Source organism: Trichosurus vulpecula, chromosome 3 (genome assembly GCF_011100635.1).
Source record: "Trichosurus vulpecula isolate mTriVul1 chromosome 3, mTriVul1.pri, whole genome shotgun sequence".
Classification (NCBI taxonomy): domain Eukaryota; kingdom Metazoa; phylum Chordata; class Mammalia; order Diprotodontia; family Phalangeridae; genus Trichosurus; species Trichosurus vulpecula.
Window position 1 is genome coordinate 379,773,020 of NC_050575.1, and position 18,183 is coordinate 379,791,202.

Sequence of the window (18,183 nt, forward strand, 5' to 3'; positions counted from 1 at the left end):
GGAAAGGCATGAACTGTGTTCTCCCATGTTCTACCTAGGCTATGGAAAACTTTGAGGTCTAGGCTCTGAGGAACCAGAATTGGAAAGGCTTCTGCCTATTTTAAGGTAAGTATTTCAGCTGTATCTGAAAGAGCACAGCTGAGGATTGCAAGTAATCCTGAAGCTGGAGGTGACAGAGACTGTATAACCCAGTGAGTCCTGCATAGACAGACTCCAATGTTAGAGGAGTAATCCCACAGTATCATGCCTAAAACCTGAGAGTATTTATCCTTCTGGGGACCAAACCCACCAGTGCAAATATAAATTGAGAGAAATAGGCCAAAGGGGGTGTCCTAAGAGAGTGTTACATGTAAAATGAGGATTTTGAACTAAATGGCTTCTGAACTCATTAGATTGCAATCTCCTTGAGAGCAGGGGCTGTCTTTTGCTTCTTTTTATATCCTCAGCCATTAGCACAGTACCTGGCACATAATTGGCACTTAATAAATGGTTATTGATTGACTGAAGTTCTTCCAGCTATAGATTTATGACCTTATGCCTATGCCAGAGGTTATGGGACCCTGGTAGTCAGACGTCATAGGACATTACCAAAAACACAGAAGAGTCAGGAATGGCAATGATTAACCATCCCTTCCCTCAAGATATCAAAGTTAGTTTCTCTTCATAGCTTTGGGCTCCAGTAAATGTTTAACAACTGCCTTTCCAGAGGGAAAATGTACACATGGCACACTCTTAAGTTTGATCTAAATTTTTAATATCTCCTCCATCACTTTCTTAAGTCTAGACCACCATCACTACCCCTGGCTACAAGTAGGAAAAATGAGAACAATTTAGGGAGGCAGTTAAACAACTTTATTGGCATTCAGAGCTCAGGAAAGAGGTAAACCAAGATGAGGTGGTCACTCCTGGGCTGCTGATGGAAAGGCATGAAGGATAACTGGAGTTCGTTCTCTATAGCTGCCTCCCAGCTGGCTGTGACTTCACCAAGACAATGCCTTTCCCTCCCAACTGTAGAACCCCCCTGAATTCTCCTCCGAAAGTGTAGAAAAGATCTTCAGCATGCCTTGCACTGATTCTTCTTTCTTCAAATGAGGCTGCAGAGAACACAGCAGGTTAAGAGGGGCCAGGAGGAGAGTGAACATACTAGAATAGCACCTGGATCCAGTGAGGATGTAACAGGAAGTAAATGGCTCAGAAAGAACGGGCTAAGTTCCCAGAAGCTGAGGGACAATGGAAGGGTTGCCAGTCAGGTAGGAACCCAGTAAATCAACACCTTCTGGGACGTGACACAGGTCATAGCCTACATGAATAGCATTGGAAGGAGGTGGCAAGGAGGAGGAAATAGTTCCAATTAAAACAAACAGTAGAAATATCCATTAAGATCTTAATGCCCCTTAGATTTACTTTCCTCTTCCAACTCATGGAGATCAGACCTATGCTAACTGACTGTCCATGCCTTCCTTCCAAGGAATTGCCTCCCTAACTTCCCTACAGTATGCTCCCCTCAAAAGCTGGCTAAGAGTACCTATTTTCTGTCCTAAGCTTGGGACCAAGCTAAGGGAGGTGCAGGCAGGAGGTAGACTTACCACAAAAGCTGAAGAAGTGCCCATATCTGTCTGAACCCAGCCAGGATGAATAGCAGTACACAGGATGCCTTCTTCTTTAAGGGCCAGGGCTTGGCACCGGGTGAGCATGTTCAGGGCAGCCTGGTGGAAGGGGTGGAGCAGAGACAGGAGAGAGGCCACAGCCGAGCCTTACTAATTAGGCCCTGTAGCATCATGCTCCCTATCACCACCCACCCCCACCCTTCTTCCTTCCTCCCACTCAGTACCCAACTTCCATACCTTACTGCAGCGATAGGACAAACAATGACCATATTCCCAGCCCTCAACTTCTGTTAGGGAGCCTGCATTACTAGAAATGTTGATGATAGCAGCCCGGTTACAACTGAGACTATCCTGGGGGCCCGTTTGGGCGGCCTTCTTCAACAAGGGCAGGAATGCCTGACAGTGTTGGGGAAAGACATGAGAGTAGAGACATTTATTATCATCAGAAATCTAAAAGGATAGAGGTCCTACGTGACCTCAGTTTTCTTTCCACTTCAGTTCAATAGCTTTTGGTGAAACTCAGAGTATGCACAGCATTGTGAATGGCCCTGGAGAAGACACAAGGTTTAGATATTATGATCCCTGCCCTCATGGAGCTTACAGAAATACATATCATTCAACAGACAAACAGGAAATAAAAAGGGAAAGGAGAGAGGAGAATAGGGAGCAAGGATAGATTAAAGGAGAGGTCAGCCCTAAGCAAAACAAACTCTAACCAAGGAGAGTGGATCTCAAAGAAGGGCTTAAAAGGAAAGGAAGAAAAGTTAAGAAACTATAACTGGGCTCTTGGCCAGAGAAAGAGAAAAGGCAAAGGAGGGTAGAAGCAAATTGCTTCAAATCTAGGACTCTAGTGCTAAGCATAATCCTTTCTCTGCAACCTTTTTTTTTGTTTGTTTTTAAACAAAGAGAAGGAAAAGTAATGAACAACTTAAACAAAGTTGCAAGACATAAAATAAAACCACATAAGCCATGAGTATTTCTGTATATTACTAACAAAACCCAGCAAGTAAAGATAGAAAGAGAAATTCCATTTAAAATAACTACAGACAGTATAAAATACTTGGGAGTCTGCCTGCCAAGACATACACAGGAACTGTATGAACACTATTATAAAACATTCATCACACAAAGACAGATCTATATAGTTGGAGAAATATTAATTGCCCATGGGTGTGCTGAGCTTATATGATAAAAATGACAATACTACCTAAATTAATTTACTTATTCAGTGCCATGCCAATCAAACTACAAAACGATTATGTTATAAAGCTAATTTTAAAAATAATAACAAAATTTGGTTAGAAGAATGGAAGGTCAAAAATCTCAAAGCCATAATTATCAAAACAATCTGGTATTGGTTTAATGTAGAGAAGTTGATCAGGGGAATAGGTTAAGTACAAAAGATACAAAAATAAATGAGCATTGTTGTTTAATATTTGATAAATCCAGAGATCTGAGGTATTGAGTAAGAACTCACTATTTGACAAAAACATGGGGAAAACTGGAAAGCAATCTGGCAGAAACTAGGTGTAAACTAGCAACTCATATGGTGTACCAAGATAAGCTCCAAATGGATACATGACTGAAACAGAAAGGATAATATCAAAAACAAATTCAGAGGAACAAGGAAGAAATTAACTTTTAGATTTATGATAGGAGAATTGTAACTAAATTACAGAGAGGATGACAGATTACATCAAATTAAAGTCTTTGCACAAACAAATGTAATGCAAGTAAATTTACAAGGTAATAGGTAAATGGGAAAATCTCTGCAGCAAATCTCTCTGATAAAGGTCTCATTTCTGAGATAGAAATATATAGGGAATTAGTTCAAATTTATAACAGCCATTCCCCAATTGATAAATGGTTGAAGGCTATGAATAGGCATTATTTAGAAGCAGAAACCCAAGATACCAACAGCCATATTGGAAAAATATGCCCCAAATCACTAATAATTTGAGAAATTCAAACCCAAAAAAAAACTCCAAGGCTCCACCTCACACCCACCAGGCTGGCAAAGTTGACAAAAAAGGAAAATGACCAATATTGGAGGGAATGTGAGAAAATGGGTACATTAATACGGTGGTGTTGGAGCAGTTAATTAGTCTAAACATTTTGGGAAACAATTTGAAACTATGCCCCAACAGCTATTAAACTGTGGGTTTCCTTTGACCCAGTGATACCACTACTAGGTCTATATCCCAAAGAGATCAAAGAAAGGAAAAAGACCCATATATACAAAAATATTTATAGCAACTCTTTTTGTGGTGGCAAAGAATTGGAAGCTAGAAGGGTATTCATTGATTGGAGAATGGCTGAACAAGTTATACTATATGAGTGTGATGGAATATTATTGTGCTATGAGAAATGAAGGTAATGACCCTAAATAGACCAAAGTTACCACGCAAAACCAGTATTGCAGGAGAGCCCAGATTGGCAGCTGCTCTGAAGCTTCAGCTACTACAAAGGTCAAATAGGAGATAGATACCAACCCCTAGCTCTCTCCCTTGTTTCTGACAATTTTTTGTAGAAGCAATCTTGGTGCGTATCCATTATATAGTTCCTTCTCTCCATTCCTCCGGAACAGAAATGGTAGTCTAATGAACCAGTAAGAGATAATCAAGCAAAGCACGTTCTTTATAGTCAGTCACTTTAATTTAATAAGTGATATGGTCACTAAAAAGTCCATTGTCTGAGTCATGTGGATGAGGTTCATCAGCCAAGAGCAGGAAATTTCCCAAATGCAGAGTAAGGAAGAAACAAATTGAGATTTCTATAATTTTAATATTTCATAACAATTTTTCATTTTTCCATAACCCTTAGATGAATATCAAATTGAAACCAGCAGCAGCATTCTCTGTAGACTGGAGTCTTGGGTAGAGGTATAGAAATGAGAATAGTCTAAAAGTTAAGCTTTTGTAAGGTGAGAGTGGAGAGCATATCATGGCTTTGGGGAAAGACAGAGTACAGAATACCCTCTAAACAAGCTGCTTGACTGGTAGCTGGAGGTTATCACTACCTGGCACGTAAATACTGCCCCGATATTTAGTTAACTAATGAGTAATCAATTAAATGCTTTTCTATAGGTTGCAAAAAGCAAAGAGACCATTATTATAACTATTTGTCATTGTTCTTGTTTAGTTTTCCAGTGGCTTCCAACACTTTGTGACCCCCTTTGGGGGTTTTCTTGGAAGAGATACTGGAGTTATTTGCCATTTCCTTCTCCAGCTCATTTAACAGATGAGAAAACTGAGGTAAATGGGATTAAGCAATTTACCCAGGGCCACGCAGCTAGTAAGTGTTTGAGGCCAGATTTGCTCTCAAGAAGAGGAGTTTTCCTGATGCCCGGCTGAGCACTCTATCCACTGCACCACCTAGATGCCCAGTTGCAACTTGCTGTCACCCACATTTAAATCGAATTGAATGAGGAGACTGAGGGTGAGGGATTAACTTTTCTGGAGATCTAATTCTTAGGGAGTTCTTCCCTAGAATGAGCTGAAATCTGCCTCCCTGTAATTTCTAAAGATTATTAGCCCTGGAGTCAAGCAGAACAAAGCTCACCCTTCTCTCCCACTTGACGACCCTTTAAATACATGAAGATGACTTGCTTTAAATGAAGTGAAAGAGCCACTAATTTGGAAAAGTGGGAAGCAGCCAGGTTGAGAAATACCTTAAAAGGGAGGCAGGGAGTATAAGAGGAGGCTAACACCAAATTCCCCCAGCTCTGTGACAGTGGATAGATGGTCACTCATGCCTAGATGAGAAGTGGGGCTCTCTTTGGGGGCCCTAATGAGAAGAGTCTCACCTGGCCCATTTTTAGGCTACCAACGACATGAATCTGGTATAGCAGGTGCATGGTTTCTTCCGACTCGCAGTGAATTGTATTTCTAATGGCCCTTCCAGCATTGTTGATGAGTAAATTCAGCCCCAAGCCTTCTAGCTGCTCCTTGACGGAAACTGAAGCCTCTTGGATAGAGGCAACATTCTCCACATCTGTCAAGACAGAACATTCAATTAACCAAAAAGTTGACACTATACTCCGGCACTATACTAGGCACTGGGGATACAAAAACAAAGAATGAAACAATTTCTATTATCAAGGAATTAACATTGTAATGGAAGAGGTAGATATATTGACACGTTGTTGTTTAGTTGGTTAGTCATGGCGGACTCTTTGTGACCCCATTTGGGGTTTTCTTAACAAAGATACTGGAGTGGTTTGCCATTTCCTTCCCCAGCTCATTTTACAGTTAAGGAAACTGAAGTAAACAGGTCTAAGTGACTTGCCCAGACTCACACAGCTAGCAAGTGTCTGAGCCCAGATCTGAACTCAGGTCCTCCTGACTCCAGGCCCAGTACTCTATCCACTGCACCACCTAGCTCCCCCAGATAGATATCTGTGTGTGGATAGATAGTAAGATAGGTAGATAGATAGAGATATAGATGTATATATGTGTGTATGTAAGCACACCACATGTATATGTACATGTATGTATATGTATATATTTTTGTGTAGGTATATGTACCTCCATATATAAGTATACATGTGCACATGTGTGTAAGTATGTACAGAATAAATATAAAGAGAAGTAGAGAATATTTTGTATTTATTAAAAAGTTTTCAAATAAAAAGGGAAGGTGTTAGCAGGTAGGAGGGGTCAGGAAAGGCTTCATGTAGAAGACAGTGCTTGAGCTGACTGAGTCACAAAGGAGGAGAATTGTTTTATTGGGTGAAGGTGAAGAGGTAATGGATTCCAGACATGAGGAAACTGCCAGTGTACAAGTATGGAAATGAGAGCTGGAGTAGGATTATGACCAATAGAGAAAAAGTCAGTTGAGCTGGATCAAAGAACGAAGGAAGAAGAGTGATGAACAAAGGTGTTTGTGATTTCTTCTAGAGGTAATAGGGAGCTAGTGCAGCTTACTGAGCAGTGGAATGACACAGTCAGATCTCTATTTAAGAAAAATTATTTTGGCAGAAGAGTAGAGAATGGACTGGAGTGAGGAGATACTTGAGGTAGGCAGGCCAATTTGGAGGTTGTGATAATCCAGTCATAAGATGATGAGGACCTGAATTTAGAAGGTAGAAAAATAATTGTATGTGAGAAATGTTGTGGGCGTAGAAACACCAAGATTTGGCAACTGATTGCATAGGTAGGGTAAAAGAGAGTAAAGACTCAAGGATAGTACTGGGGTCATCTATGAACCTGGAAGAATGGAAGAAAGAATAATGATGCCTTCAACAGAAATGAGAAAATGTGGAAGAAGGGAGGGTTTGGGGGAAAGATAATTAGTTGTTTTGGGCATGCTGAGTTTGAGACGTTATCAGGACACCCCATTTGAAATGTCCAGTAGGCAACTGGTGATGACAAGCTGAATCTCAGAAGAGAGATTGATGCTGGAGTTAGAGATCTGTGATTTATCTTCAAAATAGATGACAATCGTGCAAATTTAGAGAGAGCTCCACTCCAAATGTTCATGTGGACTATCTGCCCGACCTGTGGTAGAATCTTGTGTTGCATTGTTTGCTCAGTTGGACACACTTGCTCTCTTAACCCTGACATAGTAATGTCATGTTGGTCCTCTTAGAGAGCAAAGGACAATAACAACCAGAGAAATCACGTAGAGAAGAGGGCCAGGACAGAGCCTTGGGGAATAATCACAATTAGAGGGCAAGATATTTGTGATGATGTATTGGCAATCAAAATGGGCTCTTAGCACTTAGTTCAACCAAGTGCCCTTGAAGAGTTTGGCCTTTATTTGCTTGATTAAATTAGGAGTCCTTTATGACCTCCTTACCTCAAGGGAAAGTCTAGTTCAGTTTAGACCACGTGGGTTTAAGTCGCATCTTTGTGATGATTTTAGGTCACGTGGGTGAGTCGCATGTGTGACTCACCCTTGACCCTGAAAAAGATATAAAACCAGGGGTTGGCTTTCTCTTTTGCGGAGCTCTGACCCACAGCCATGGCAGCGCGTGTGACTCTGGGCCAGCCGTTGTTATGAGCTCCCGGGCTGAACTTAGATGTTGGTAACTATGAATTGTATTTGGCCTGTCTGTCGATGTTTTTAATTTATTTGTATTTGCTATGAAGTTCAGGGTGCTGGCTTTTTCCCCTGAACTAAGTGAATGGTATTTGTATGCTGAATTAAAGTAAGCTTCTTAACCCCTTAACGTTGCTTTCCTGAGTAAAACAGATCAAAACAACCTGGGCTTTTGCTGCATTCTGTGAGCTGGTTGTTGTTGATTTTACACCCCCCACAGCAGCTGCTAGCCATATTGTTGAAACAGATGAGCCAACAGAGTCTGAGAAAGATAGGTCAGACAGGTAGTAGGAGAACAGAGGGACAGAGGAACAGAGATGAAGAGTATTGAACACAGTGGATAGATTGAGAAAGACCAGGACTGAGAAGGCTCTCAGCTACATTGGAGAAAAGGGAAGAAGAAAAGAAAGAGAGTAGTGTTGAGGGGAGATAGCTGACCTGAGTGAGTGGTCCACCAAGGTAGGAAGTTAGCAAAATCTTTGTTGCAGTCTTACCTTTCCCCTTCAGTCCAAGTGTTTCTCTGTTTGTCAACTGCCTATGACTTATGTGATTATCATTTGACCATCAGCCTGATAAGTCCCCAAGTACAGTGACTTCATACAAGAGCTTTTAATGGTCCTTTCTTCTACCAAGAGTGATGATAGGGAAAGAGATCCATAAGACACTGGAGAAATGATGTCAGGCGATAAGAGCTTAAAGTGTCTCTGCCTCCCAGGAGTATTTTGACATGTCGATATGACACTGTCCAGACTGAAGTGCCTTCTAAATCCAAAGAAACAAATCATTTGTGTCTAAATTGTAGATACTGATGGGGTGCTTGTGCTTGGATCCCAATTCCAAGATCACATTTCTCCCTAGCTTCAAAACACTGCCCCTGACAGTTTTCTCCCCAGCCCAAGGACACTGCGCCTAGCAAATAAGTCATAAGTATCTTTCCCAATCAAAAAAACAAGGCGACCTCTGAAGAAATTCTCTTGTAAAAACAGGACTATCTTGTAACCACAGAATTATCATGTTTGATTTTCAAAGTTATCATATTCAATCCAGAGGTCAAGCTATAGACATCAACTCTCAAAACTATCTTGCTACAGACATAACAGACCAAAAATACACCTCTGAGAATCCCCTTCCCCTGGTTTCCAGTGGAAAATGAGGCCTGTAACTGAGGTTGTGAGTTATCACCTAATTAGCATATCTGCCAGATAATCCATTACTTTTCCTATATAAGTTTTAGCATTATTCCTATTAAGTGGCAAATTCCTTAAGGAATGCAAGTTCCTTAAGGAGCTCTGCCTGCCATACTGGAATTGCAATGAACCTTTGCCACCTTGACTTAAAGAATGCTTGAGACCGTGAATTTATTCCAGTACTATGGTCTTTGGGGGTTCCCTGAACCTCTTAAATCACATCAATACCATGGCAACCTGGCAGGGGAGATATTGGGAGGCAGGAGACCCTATTCTATGTCCCTCAGATCAGTCCCATGGGTAAGCCTGCTTAGCACATGATACTGGTTCAATGCCAATATCTCCTTTACACAAAAGGCAGAGTGCCTAATGTCTAATATCTCTCATGTGTTCCAGAGACAAGGAGCTACAGATAGATTTAAATCCTAACTAAGCAAGATGGGGAGACCCAAAGAGGGTGTAAATCTCCCTAAGCAAGGTAGGCAAGTTCAGAGGAGCTGCCTTTGTGTTATACACTGTTGTTAACTTTGGTCCTTCTGCTGGTAAGATATAGTGGTATGGCATAATCTACAAGCCTGACTTTACAAAAGAGGACCTAAGTTAGAATTTGATTCTGGTATTTCTTAGCTGTGTGACCTTCAGCAAGTCACTTTTCTCTGAGCTTCATTTTCCTCAACTCTAAACCCTACTATCCTAAGTATGCCCAGACCCACCTACAAAGGTCCTCCTACCTCTATCCCTTGGGAAGCTTGGGGGTGAAGCCCTGTGCCAACAAGTAGGATCCCAGGAAGTGCCAGTGGGAACAAGTGTGGAGCTGGGGTAGGGCTCCACAACCGGGAAAGGAGTGGGGCAGGAGGGAGAGGGACTGAGTCTCACCCAGGCGGAGGATCCGAACATTGGAGTGCTGAGCCGCGAGCTCTCGAAGTTCCTATAGCAGCAAGAGAGCGAAAACGTCCCACCAGCCACGTAGTTGGAGCTCCCCTGACCCGATGTGGGGATGCGCGACATTGAAGAGTCCCCTCCTGGCCCCTCCCAGGAGCGCACGCACCACTGGAGTTTAAGCCCAAGGCCCCAAAGAGCCCGCTCCCACTACAGCCTCCGAGAGCCCCCTCCCACTAGAGCCCCCCATCCCGGTCGTCTTTCCCCCACCCCAGACCTGGACCCTGATCTGACACCGCCTCTTTGCAAAAGTTCATCCCCAAAGACCCGGCACTCAGGAGCTACTAAGCCATCAGTTAACACCCAGGTCTGGAGTCTATGGCTCTGGGGAGAAGTCCGGGTTCCCTGGAGACACCCTGCATCCTGACATCCCCGGCATCCCAGAGGGCTGCAGGTCTAAATGCTCGGTCTCAAGGTCTGAAATGGAAGGCACTTCGCTTTCGGGACAATTCAGAGGTAAGGTGGGGTGGAGAGAGAGGTGAGCTCCGGTGGAGAGAGAGGTGAGCTCCGGGAGGGAGTGAGGGGATTATCCCTCTCACCTGGGCATCAGAGGGATTCCTGCAGGTCGCAAACAACTTCTGGGGAGGCTTGGGCACTTGAAGCAATTGCCTGACAAACTCCAGCCCCAGCCCGCGGTTGGCACCGGTCACCAGCACGCTGGAAGGGCTAAGGACAGCCTTTGAGGGATCCCGGCTTTCCATACCACCTTTCTAAAGTCTGTCCGCAGACCTGTTACTTGCTCCCCAGTTTTGTTTCGTCTTCTAGTTCCACCTCTATGCCCCGGGAAGTAACGATCTGGATCAGTGACTTCACCCTCTCTGTCACTTCAGCCTTGCACTGAAGGAAATTAAGGACTACAGAGGCTACATCAGAGACGCCCCTCACCGTTCTGAACTCTTTGACTTGGACCAACCTATCCCTGATCTGATCTTGTGCCAAACTCCCTACCCCCTCTGCTTAGTATTCTAAGTCTCTGTTCATTCCCCTATTTCCTTGTGTTTTCCATTTTAAGAAAGCCTATATAGTAAATACTACCTATTGTGTTCCAAGCTGTCCATCTTTTCTTTACTTCCTTGTAAGTTTTATTTTGTTCTCTGCTGGGCACTTTTTACTTGGTTCTTTTTTTCCCTCCTCCTTCCCCTCCCCCTCCCCCAAGAAGGCTACAATTATACACAGATATGTTTGTGTGTGTATACATGTATGTGTGTGTGTATACACACTGAGGAACATTTAATTCCATTTAATATCATTTTTGTAATTTCTCTTTTTTCTTTTTTTTATTTTTAGTTTACAACACTTGGTTCTACATAATTTTTTTCTGGCATTATTTTTATTTTTATTTTTTTTCCTTTTTTTATTTATTTAACATATTTAGTTTTCAGCATTGATTTTCAGAAGAGTTTGAATTACAAATTTTCTCCCCATTTCTACCCTCCCCCCATTCCAAGATGGCATATATTCTGGTTGCCTTGTTCCCCAGTCAGCCCTCCCCTCTGTCACCCCACTCCCCTCCCATCCCCTTTTCCCTTCCTTTCTTGTAGGGCAAGATAAATTTTTACGCCCCATTGCCTGTGTATCTTATTTTCTAGTTGCATGTAAAAACATTTTTGTTTGTTTTTGAACATCTGTTTTTAAAACTTTGAGTTTCAAATTCTCTCCCCTCTTCCCTTCCCACCCACCCTCCCTAAGAAGTCAAGCAATTCAACATAGGCCACATGTGTATCATTATGCATAACATAATGACATAACAATAGTCATGTTGTGAAAGACTTACTATATTTTGCTCCTTCCCAACCCATCCCCCTTTATTAAATTTTCTCCCTTGACCCTGTCCCCTTTTGAAAGTGTTTGTTTTTGACTACCTCCACCCCATCAGCCCTCCCCTCCATCATCTCCCCCATTTTTTTTATCTTCTTCCCTCTTCTTTCCTGTGGGGTAAGATTCCCAATTGGGTATGTATGGTATTCTCTCCTTAGGCCAAATCTGATGAAAGCAATGTTCACTCATTCCCGCTTCACCTGCCCTCTCCCCTCCTCCCACAGAACTGCTTCTTTCCTCTGTCTATGGCCATTAAGGATGAGACCCTTAATCCAAGAAACTATCTTGAATAATGTGACTTTTTTTTCTCTTAATATTTTATGGGCATATACTATGTCATGGCATGTTAATGGTAAATTAAACACTGAGCAAGATAGCCTTGGGAGTTGATGTCTATGGCTTGACCTCTGGATTGTATATGGTAACTGTGAGAACCAGTACATGATAGTTCTGTTGGTACAATATAGTCCTTTTCATACAAGGGACAGAAATTCTACAAAGGTCAGCTTGTTCTTGTAAGAGGGAGAGATGGTTTGCCTCACTGGGCCCACTCATGAGTTGTTGCCTGAGATAGAGTCTTTGGACTGGGGAGAGATATGGTCCTAGGGCTGGGGTCCAAGCATTCCATCAGAAGGAGATAGGGGTCTTTTTCCTAGCACTGAGGCAAGACTCTGTTGCTTTGCCCATGCTCAGATCTGGGTCCCAGGCCTGGGTGGCAGTCCTGGGGTAAGGAGGAGCACTAGCATAGTAAAGCTTGCAGCCAGAGTGGAGGAGAGGACACTCCCCACAGCTGCAGGGCAGAAAAGAGTGTTTGTGGCCAATCACAGACCAGAACACAGGCCAGGTGAGTAGTAAATGGCTCTCCTTAGATCTTACCACTTTGGAAGAACTAAAAACTCACAGGTCCCCAGAAGTATCTCTGAAAACAACTCCACAAAACCCCTGAAGCTTAAGACAATGCACCCTCCTCCCTGAAAGTAGAGTCCTACTTTAACAAACAGTTAAAAGTCAAACAGTAAACTGGGAAACTGAGCAAACAATGGAAAAAACTCTGACTCTAGAAAGCTATTATGGTAACAAGGAAGATCAAAACACACACTCAGAAGAAGACAACAAGGGGCAGCTAGGTAACACAGTGAATAGAGCACCAGTCCTGGAGTCAGGAGGACAAAATCCAGTCTCAGACACTTGACGCTTGCTGCGTGACCTTGGGCAAGTCATTTAACCCTGATTGCCTTGCCTCCCCACTCCAAAAAAATAGAAGACTACAAAATCAAAGCTCCTACATCTAAAGCCTCCAAGAAAAATATGAATTGGTCTCAGGCCATGGGAGAGTTCAAAAAAGATTTTGAAAATCAAATGAGAGAGGTAGAAGAAAAGTTGGGAAAAGAAATGAAAGTGATGCAAGAAAATCATGAGAAAAGAGTCAGCACCTTGGCAAAGGAGACACACAAAAGAAAATATTGAAGAAAATAACACTTTAAAAAACAGACTAGGCTAAATGGCAAAAGAGGTCCTTAAAAAGCACAATTGGCCAAATGGAAAAGGAGGTACAAAAGCTCACTGAAGAAAATAATTCCTTAAAAATTAGAATGGAGCAAATGGAAGCTAATGACTTTATAAGAAATCAAGAAACAATAAAACAAAACCAAAAGAATGAAAAAAATGTGAAATACCTCATTGGAAAAACAACTGATCTGGAAAATAGATCCAGGAGAGAGAATTTAAAAATTATTGGACTACTTGAAAGCTATGATCACAAAAAGAGCCTACACATCATCTTTCAAGAAATTATCGAGGCAAACTGTCCTGATATTCTAGAACCAGAAGGTAAAATAGAAACTGAAAAAATGTACCAATCATCTCCTGAAAGAGATCCCAAAATGAAAACTGCCAGAAAAATTGTAGCCAAATTCCAGAGTCCCCAGGTCAAACAGAAAATATTGCAAGCAGCCAGAAAGAAACAATTCAAGTATTGTGGAGCCACAGTCAGGATAACACAAGATTTAGCAGCTTCTACATTAAAGGATCAGAGGGCTTGGAATATGATATTCCAGAGGGCAAAGGAGCTAGGATTACAACCAAGAATCACCTATCCAGCAAAACTGAGTATAATCCTTCAGGGGGGAAAATGGATATTCAATGAGATAGAGGACTTTCAAGCATTCTTGATGAAAAAAACCAGAGCTTTCAAATACAAGATACAAGAGAAGCATAAAAAAGTAAACAGGAAAGGGAAATCATAAGGGACATAATAAGGTTAAACTGTTTAGATTCCTATATGGGAAGATGATATGTATAACTTATAAGACCTTTCTCATTATTAGGGTAGATAGAAGGAATATTTATAGGCAGAGAGCACAGGTGTGGGTTGTATATGAAAGGATAATGTCTAAAAAATAAAGTTAAGGGGTGAGAGAGGAATGTACTGGGACAAGGAGAAAGGGAGAGGTAGAATGGGGCAAATTATTTCACATGAAAGAAGCCCAAAAAAAGCTTTTACAGTGGAAGGGAAGGGGGGGAGGTGAAGGGAAGTAAGTGGACCTTACTTTCATCAGAATTGTCTCAAAGAGGGAATAACTTACACATGCGATTGGGTATGGAAATCAACCTTACTCTACAGGAAAGTAGGAGGGGAAGGGGATGGGGGGGTGATAGAAGGGAGGGCAGATTGGGGAGGGTTAATCAGAAGCAAAACACTTTTGAGGATGGGCAGGGTGAAAGGAGAGAGAGAATAAAATAAACAGGGATGGGGGAAATACAGTTAGCAATAGTAACTGTGAAAAAAAGTTCTGAAGCAAGTTTCTCTGATAAAGGCTTCATTTCTCAAAAATTTAGAGAACTGAGTCAAATTTTAAAAATAAAAGCCATTCACCAATTGATAAATGATCAAAAGATAAAATCAGTTTTCAGATGAAGTAATCAAAGCTATCTATAGCCATATAAAAATATTCTAACTCGTTATTGATTGGAGAAAAGCAAATTAAAACAATTCTGAGGTACTGCATCATACCTATTATTTTGGCTAATAGGACAGAAAAGGTAAATGACAAATGTTGGAGGGGATATGGAAAAAATGAGACATTAATGCACTGTTGGTGGAGTTGTGAACTGATTCAACCATTCTGTAGAGCAATTTGGAACTATGCCCAAAGGACTATAAAACCAGGCATACCCTTTGACCTAGCAATACCACTACTAGGTCTGTATCCCAAAAGAGACAAAAAACAGAAAGGAAAAGGACCTATATGTACAAAAATATTTATAGCAGCTCTTCTCTGAGGATAAAGAATTAGAAATTGAGAGGATGCCCATCAATTGGGGAATGGCTGAACAAGTTGTGGTATGTGATTATAATGGAATACTATAAGAAATTATGAGTAAAATGCTCTCAGAAAAGCCTGGAAAGACTTGCATAGACTAAAGCAAAGTTAAATGTGCTGTGTACAAATAACAGCAATATTGTTAGATGATCAGCTGTGAATGACTTAGCTATTCTCAGCAATACAATGATCCAAGAAAACTCTGAAGGACTTATGATGAAAAATGCTATCCATCAACAGAGAAAGAACTGATGGTATCTGAATACAGATTGAAGCATACTTTCTGTAACTTTATTTTTCTTGAGGTTTTTGTCTATGTTTTCTTTCACAACATGACTATTATGGATATGTTTTGCATGACTACACATGTATAATCTATATCAAATTGCTTGCCTTCTCAATGAAGGGTGGTGGGAAGGGGGAAAGGGAGAGGCTTTGGAACTCAAATTTTAAAAAACAAATGTTAAAAATTGTTTTTACATGTAACTGATGAAAAATAAAATATTAAATAAATACAAAAAAAAGAAAAAAGAAATTAGATTTAGACCAACACTTTACTCCCTATATCAAAATAAACTCCAAATGAATATATGATCTGGATATAAAAGACTACATCACATATAAATTAAAGAAGTAGGCAGAAATTACCTTTCAGATCTATAGTTAGGGAAAGCATTCACGACCTTAATGAAAATTCAGCAAAGGAAACAGAGAAGGAGCAGTTAGACTGGTAGGAGGAGAAGCAGGATAGAGCAGTGACAATGAAACCTAGAGAGAATAAAGTATCAAGGAGAAGAGAATGATTGACAATGTCATTGGCTGCAGGGGATGAAGAAGTATAAGGATTGAGGAGAAGAAACCATTGGATTTGACAATTAGGAGATAATTAGTAACCTTGTAAAGAACAATTTTGGTTGAAAGATGAAATAAGAAATCATACTGCAAAAGAGTTAAAAAGAGACAGAAGGAATGGAAGCATAACTTGTAGATAGTCTTCTCAAGGATCTTAGATGACCAAAAGGAAAAGAGATATAGGACAATCACTAGCAGAAATGGACAGAATAAGTGAGGGTTTGTTGAGGATAGGAGAGACATGGCCATGTTTGTAGGTAGCAGGAAGGAGCAAGTAGACAAAGTGTAAATGAAAATAAAAGGGTTGGGGCAGCTAGGTGGCACACTGAGTAGAGCACCGGCCCTGGAGTCGGAAGGACCTGAGTTCAAATCCGGCTTCAGACACTTGACACATGTACTAGCTGTGTGACCTTGGGCAAGTCACTTAACCCAAATTGCCCTGCTTTCCCCCCTCCAAAAAAAAAGAAGATTTAGAGGAGTGTTGGAGGGAGAAATCTGGAGACAATGAGATAGAATGGGAAAGGAAGTTGCCTTGGCAAGAAGGGTTACCTTTTCATGTGAAATAGGTGAATGAGGAGATAGTGGAAGAAGATATATCAGTTGTCATGAGATGAGGAACAGGGAAGAAAGGGTAGCTATTTATAAATGGTTTTAATTTTTCAGTGAAATATGAAGTAACATTCTCTGCTGAGAGGTATGGAGGAAGGGGAGCTGTGGGAGGTTTGAAATGGGCTGAAAATATTTGGAAAAGCTGCTATGGTGAGTGGAATAGTGAATCAATTAGGAGATGAAAGAGGATTGCCTTGCTCCAGTGAGGGCCCAATTGAGATTATGTAACATAAACTTGTAGTGGACCCAATCAGCTCAGTTTTGTGATTTGTTCCAGCTTCATTCAGTCTCATATCCAAGAGATATAAGAAACTGATTCAAATTTACAAGACTAAGCACCATTCTCCAATAGACAAATGATCAAAGGACATGATCAAAGGTAATTTTCAAAGTAAGAAATCCAAGCTATCATCAACCATATGAAAAAAATGCTCTAAATTATTAATAACTAGAGGTATGCAAATTATAGCATCACTGAGATTCCATATCACATCCATCACACTGGCAAAGATGACAAAAAAGGAAAATGGCAAAGGTAAAGGAGCTATGGAAAACAGCAATTTGGAACTATGCCCCAAAAGTTATTAAACTGTTCCTTTCTAATATTCTCATTCAAGTATGCCCTTGATGTATGTGTAAATTATTTTCATATAGCACTTGGTGTAGCTCAATCTCCAATCTTACTCTTTGAACCTTCTGGTTTATCTTATCCTCACACTAGAAGATCTGAGTTACCAGAAAGGAACCACCACCACCTTACTGTGACTCAGAAATGCAAGAATAATTATTATCTCAGTTACTCAAAATAAGGCAAATTCAGTAATAAAGCATCGCAATCCACCCATAGACATAGGTCACATTCTTCTACCAATACGCAAGGTCCCGTGAAGGAAAGCGGGCACACACTTATGAGGGGAGCATATGAGTGGGGAAAACTCATGTGGTCAGCGTAACTCACAACTATGGACAGCAGGCCTTAATGTCCTTGATCCCATCAGGAACAACCTGTACCACATGAGGTGACTTTTCTGCTAACTACTCCACTTCTTGGACTCACCACTTTCTTCCTGGGCAAATCATCATCATCATCATCATCATCATCTTCTTCTTCTTCTTCTTCTTCTTCTTCTTCTTCTTCTTCTTCTTCTTCTTCTTCTTCTTCTTTTTCTCTTTCTCCTCCTCCTTCTCCTCCTCCTCCTCCTCTTCTCCTTCTTCTCCTTCTCCTTCTTCTCCTACTTCTCCTTCTTCTTCTTCTTCTTCTTCTTCTTCTTCTTCTTCTTCTTCTTCTTCTTCTTCTTCTTCTTCTTCTTCTTCTTCTTCTTCTTCTCCTTCTCCTCCTCCTCCTCCTCTTCCCCCTCCACCTCTTTCTTCTTCTTCTTCTTCTTCTTCTTCTTCTTCTTCTTCTTCTTCTTCTTCTTCTTCTTCTTCTTCTTCTTCTTCTTCTTCTTCTTCTTCTTCTTCTCCTCCTCCTCCTCCTCCTCCTCTTCCCCCTCCACCTCTTTCTTCTTCTTCTTCTTCTTCTTCTTCTTCTTCTTCTTCTTCTTCTTCTTCTTCTTCTTCTTCTTCTCCTCCTCCTCCTCCTCCTCCTCTTCCCCCTCCACCTCTTCTTCTTCTCCTTCTTCTCCTTCTTCTCCTTCTTCTCCCTTCCTTCTTCTTCTTCTCCTTCTCTTTTCTTCTTCTTCTTCTTCTTCTTCTTCTTCTCCTTTTCTCTTCTCCTTCTCCTTCTCCCTTCTCATTCTCCTTCTCCTTCTCCTTCTCCTTCTTCTTCTCCTCTCTTCTCCTCTTCTTCTCCTTCTTCTTCCTCCT

The 18,183-nt window shown here is 41.2% G+C and overlaps 1 protein-coding gene across 1 annotated transcript; it reads right to left on the minus strand.

Moving 5' to 3' along the window:
- Positions 1-829: 829 nt before the first annotated feature.
- LOC118843954 (C-factor-like) lies at positions 830-10,672 on the minus strand. Its single transcript, XM_036751757.1, has 6 exons — positions 10,315-10,672; positions 9,713-9,764; positions 5,413-5,600; positions 1,845-2,003; positions 1,587-1,706; positions 830-1,094 (listed from the first exon to the last, which is right to left on the minus strand). Exons 1-6 carry the CDS (start codon positions 10,474-10,476, stop codon positions 981-983), a joined length of 795 nt encoding a protein of 264 aa, XP_036607652.1. The 5' UTR covers positions 10,477-10,672; the 3' UTR covers positions 830-980.
- Positions 10,673-18,183: the final 7,511 nt, after the last annotated feature.